This window comes from Hordeum vulgare, chromosome 5H (genome assembly GCF_904849725.1).
Source record: "Hordeum vulgare subsp. vulgare chromosome 5H, MorexV3_pseudomolecules_assembly, whole genome shotgun sequence".
Taxonomy (NCBI): Eukaryota; Viridiplantae; Streptophyta; class Magnoliopsida; order Poales; family Poaceae; genus Hordeum; species Hordeum vulgare.
The window spans coordinates 428,709,700-428,713,052 of NC_058522.1; the positions used below are offsets into that span (position 1 = coordinate 428,709,700).

A 3,353-nucleotide genomic window follows, 5' to 3' on the forward strand; every position below is an offset into this window, starting at 1 on the left:
ATCTGATAATTTTTGTAGACACACAGAAACGTGTATGTTATGTATCTACAAAATTTCAAATCATTTTACTTTCACACGTGGCATACAAAAAAACGACAAATATGTATTTATAAATGGGCATTTTTTTTTTGTTATTGGGCCGAAATTTTGTTATTTTTGTACAGCTTACAAATTATATTTTTTTCAAAACGAAATTTCACTGATTCGTAATGAATACATAGAAGATTCCACAGAATTATTATTGATTTTTTTGAAAATTTTAAATATGTTTTTTTTTCCAAAAAAGGGCACCAAGGTGCCCGGCACACAAACTTCGCTCTCACCGTCCCTTTTTGATGCCTTTTCGTTCTGAAGACCGGTCTTCCTCTCTGGCCTGCTTTTCTGAAGACCTGTAACCTGAACTTGCTTTTCTTCATCTAATGGACCGGCAGTAGCCAGTACACCTGCTCTTAATAAGCAAGCATCTTACTGACACGCATCCTTGAAACCTTCCCATTATCTTTCCACGGGACTCTACGCAGTACGTACACGAACACAATACAAGACTCGGGAAGCGGCACAAGTAACATCTAATGACGCCATGAGTAGAGGTGATCGAGGAGCTTGGGTTTGAACACGACCTCAAGCGGGAACTTGCGCGGCGTCGTCAGACCGAAGATCTCCTCCATGCCGAGCTCGGCCGTCGACACGCCGTCCGGGAGCCTCCAGGCGAAACCATGCAGCAGGTTGGCGAGGCTCACCTGGATCACCTTCAGCCCGAGGCTGTGCGCGGGGCACATCCGCCGGCCGGACCCGAAGGGCAGCAGCTCGAAATCCTGCCCCTTGACGTCCATCTTGCTGCCAAGGAACCGCTCCGGCGTGAACTCCTCCGGCGCATCCCACAGCGCCGGGTCGCGGCCGATGGACCACACGCTGACGAACACGCGCGTGCCGGCGGGGATGTCGTAGCCACCGACGGACGCCTCCTCGCGGGACAGCCGGGGAGCCAGCAACGGCGCCACCGGATGCAGACGCATTGCTTCCTTGACGATGGCCTCCACGTAGGGGAGGCTCGGGATGTCCTGCTCCGTCACCCAGCGGCCTCGTCCCACAACTCGGTCCAGCTCCTCCGTGGCCTTGGCCAACACCTCGGGCTTCTTCAGGAGCTCCGAGATCGCCCACTCGACCGTGATGGATGAGGTCTCCGTGCCGCCGACGATGAGGTCCTGCAATTGATTAGGTGGTTTGTGCAATGGTTCAGAATTGTAGTATCCGCATAAGCATATACTTTCTTCGTACCTAAATACTTGTAGTTGGACAGAACTAGATTAGTTCTCTCCAGCTACAAATATTTAGGTAGGGAGTATATAACTTGCAACTGAACTTGGGGAAAAGTTCCTTTGCTCAATTTTTTCGAACCTCACTACCTGAAAAATTCTTAGACGATAGTTGCATGGGCTTACCTGAATGAAAGCCTTGACGCTATCCCGGTCGATCTGTACCTCGAGATCGGGGTCGCTGGCTATCTCCAGTAGCACGTCGACCATGTCCCTTGAGACGAAGCTCTCCCCCTCAAGGCGGCGTCTGTCGTTGTGCTCGTCCACGACGTGCTCCAGGAACCGGTCGAACATCATGCTCAGCTTCTTCATCCTCTTGATGTACCCCTGCAGGTCCATCCAGTCCAGCCACGGGATGGAGTCGCCGATGTTGAGCACGCCGTTGAGCAAGAACCACTCGTCGATCATCCACTTGAACTCCTCCATCGTCGTCGTGGAGCCCCCTCCATCCGTGCCCTCCATGGGCCTGTGTAGGTACTTCTTGCCCAGCATCATGCGCGTGATCACGTTCAGGCTCAAGGTGGACAAGTAGTCCTTGAGCACCACGACGCGGCCGGAGGCCTCGTGCAGGTCTCGCAGGAGCGCGCGCATCTCCTCGCTGCGGATGTACTCGTATGACTCGAGCCGCTTAGCGCTGAAGAGCTCGGTGAGGCACACCTTGCGCGCCTGGCGCCAGTAGGCGCCGTACGGGGCCCATATGATGTTGCTGTAGTTGTACGTCGTGTGCTTGCCGGCGGCCATCTTGGGCCGGTCGATGAACACCACGTCGTGGGTCTTCAGGAAGAACTTGGCCATCTCAACCGAAGAGCCGACGACGACGGGGAACGAGCCGAATCGGAGGTACATGATAGGGCCGTACCTCTTGGAGAGGTCGTGGATGGAGCGGTGCGGGAGCGCGCCCATGAGGTTCAGGTTGCCGATGATCGGCCACGGTTTAGGGCCCGGCGGGAGGTTGTGTGCGTGACGGCTGCGACGGAAGACGCATTTGAGGAAGAGCATGGTAGCGAGCGCGACGCCGAGGAAGGGCGCCCATGGTGGTAGCTCCATTGACATTGGGTGTCCGTGTATTGGGAGCTTGTAAGTTGGGCAGTGCTATGCGACCGGCCTTCGGCCGGCCACGCGCGGGCGGCACGATGCACCAACCCCGCGCGTCTGCATCGTTGGATCTTCATGCAATATTTTTCCCTGATGCAATAAAAATTGGACGCGATGCAGTAATTTTTTCAACGGTTGCAACAAAAAATAAAATTTGTAGCAAAAAAATATCTACGTGATCGTAGCAAAAAAAGAAGAAGAAGCTGAAGGTGCGTGATAGCAAAAGTCAAACGCCGATTGTAACAAATATCTACGTGACCGTGTATGCAACTTTTTTAGTGAACGGTTGCAGCAAAAAATGATGCCGTTTGTAGCAAAAATTAACACGGTTGTACCAAAAGTAAAAAACACTGATTGTAACGAAAAATCCGACAAACTGAAGTTGCAACCAAACGTATATGCAACTTTTTTACTGGACAAAATGTAGAAAAAAAACGCTTGCAGCAAATATGACGCTGGTTGCAACAATTTAAATGAAAAAAATGTTGCATCTCAAGTCAGCGAACGCGCGCGGTTGCGTGCAGCGGGCGCACCGGCGCGTTTCCCTTGTAAGTTCCTATTTGTTAAGTGGCTGGCTAAGTGACCGATGAAGCCCTCATGAGTCACGAGTGATGACAGATGGAAATTGTATAATACTCCTTTCGTACCTAAATAATTACAGTCGTGAGGTATAGAGAAAGTATAATACAATGCTAAATATTTAGAAAGGTGTTTAAAATAATAAACTGAGTTTTTCTAAAACATCAATGCATATTTTTACACAAGAGACGTCTAACGAAACATCTACCCTATATAAATAAGCATCGATGCTTAGAAAAACTTGATTTATTTTTATAAACATCTCTCCTAACTACCTTACATTATACAAGGTCTAACCAGCCTCTTGGGTCAACTTCTCCCTAAAAAAGTGTATACGTCACCCCCATCATAGATCATTTGTCC

At 50.1% G+C, this 3,353-nt stretch overlaps 1 protein-coding gene across 1 annotated transcript; it reads right to left on the minus strand.

Moving 5' to 3' along the window:
- Positions 1-481: 481 nt before the first annotated feature.
- Positions 482-2,369, minus strand: LOC123396059 (trimethyltridecatetraene synthase-like). Its single transcript, XM_045091091.1, has 2 exons — positions 1,443-2,369; positions 482-1,205 (listed from the first exon to the last, which is right to left on the minus strand). The coding sequence occupies exons 1-2, from the start codon at positions 2,367-2,369 to the stop codon at positions 570-572; spliced, it is 1,563 nt and encodes a 520-aa protein (XP_044947026.1). The 3' UTR covers positions 482-569.
- Positions 2,370-3,353: the final 984 nt, after the last annotated feature.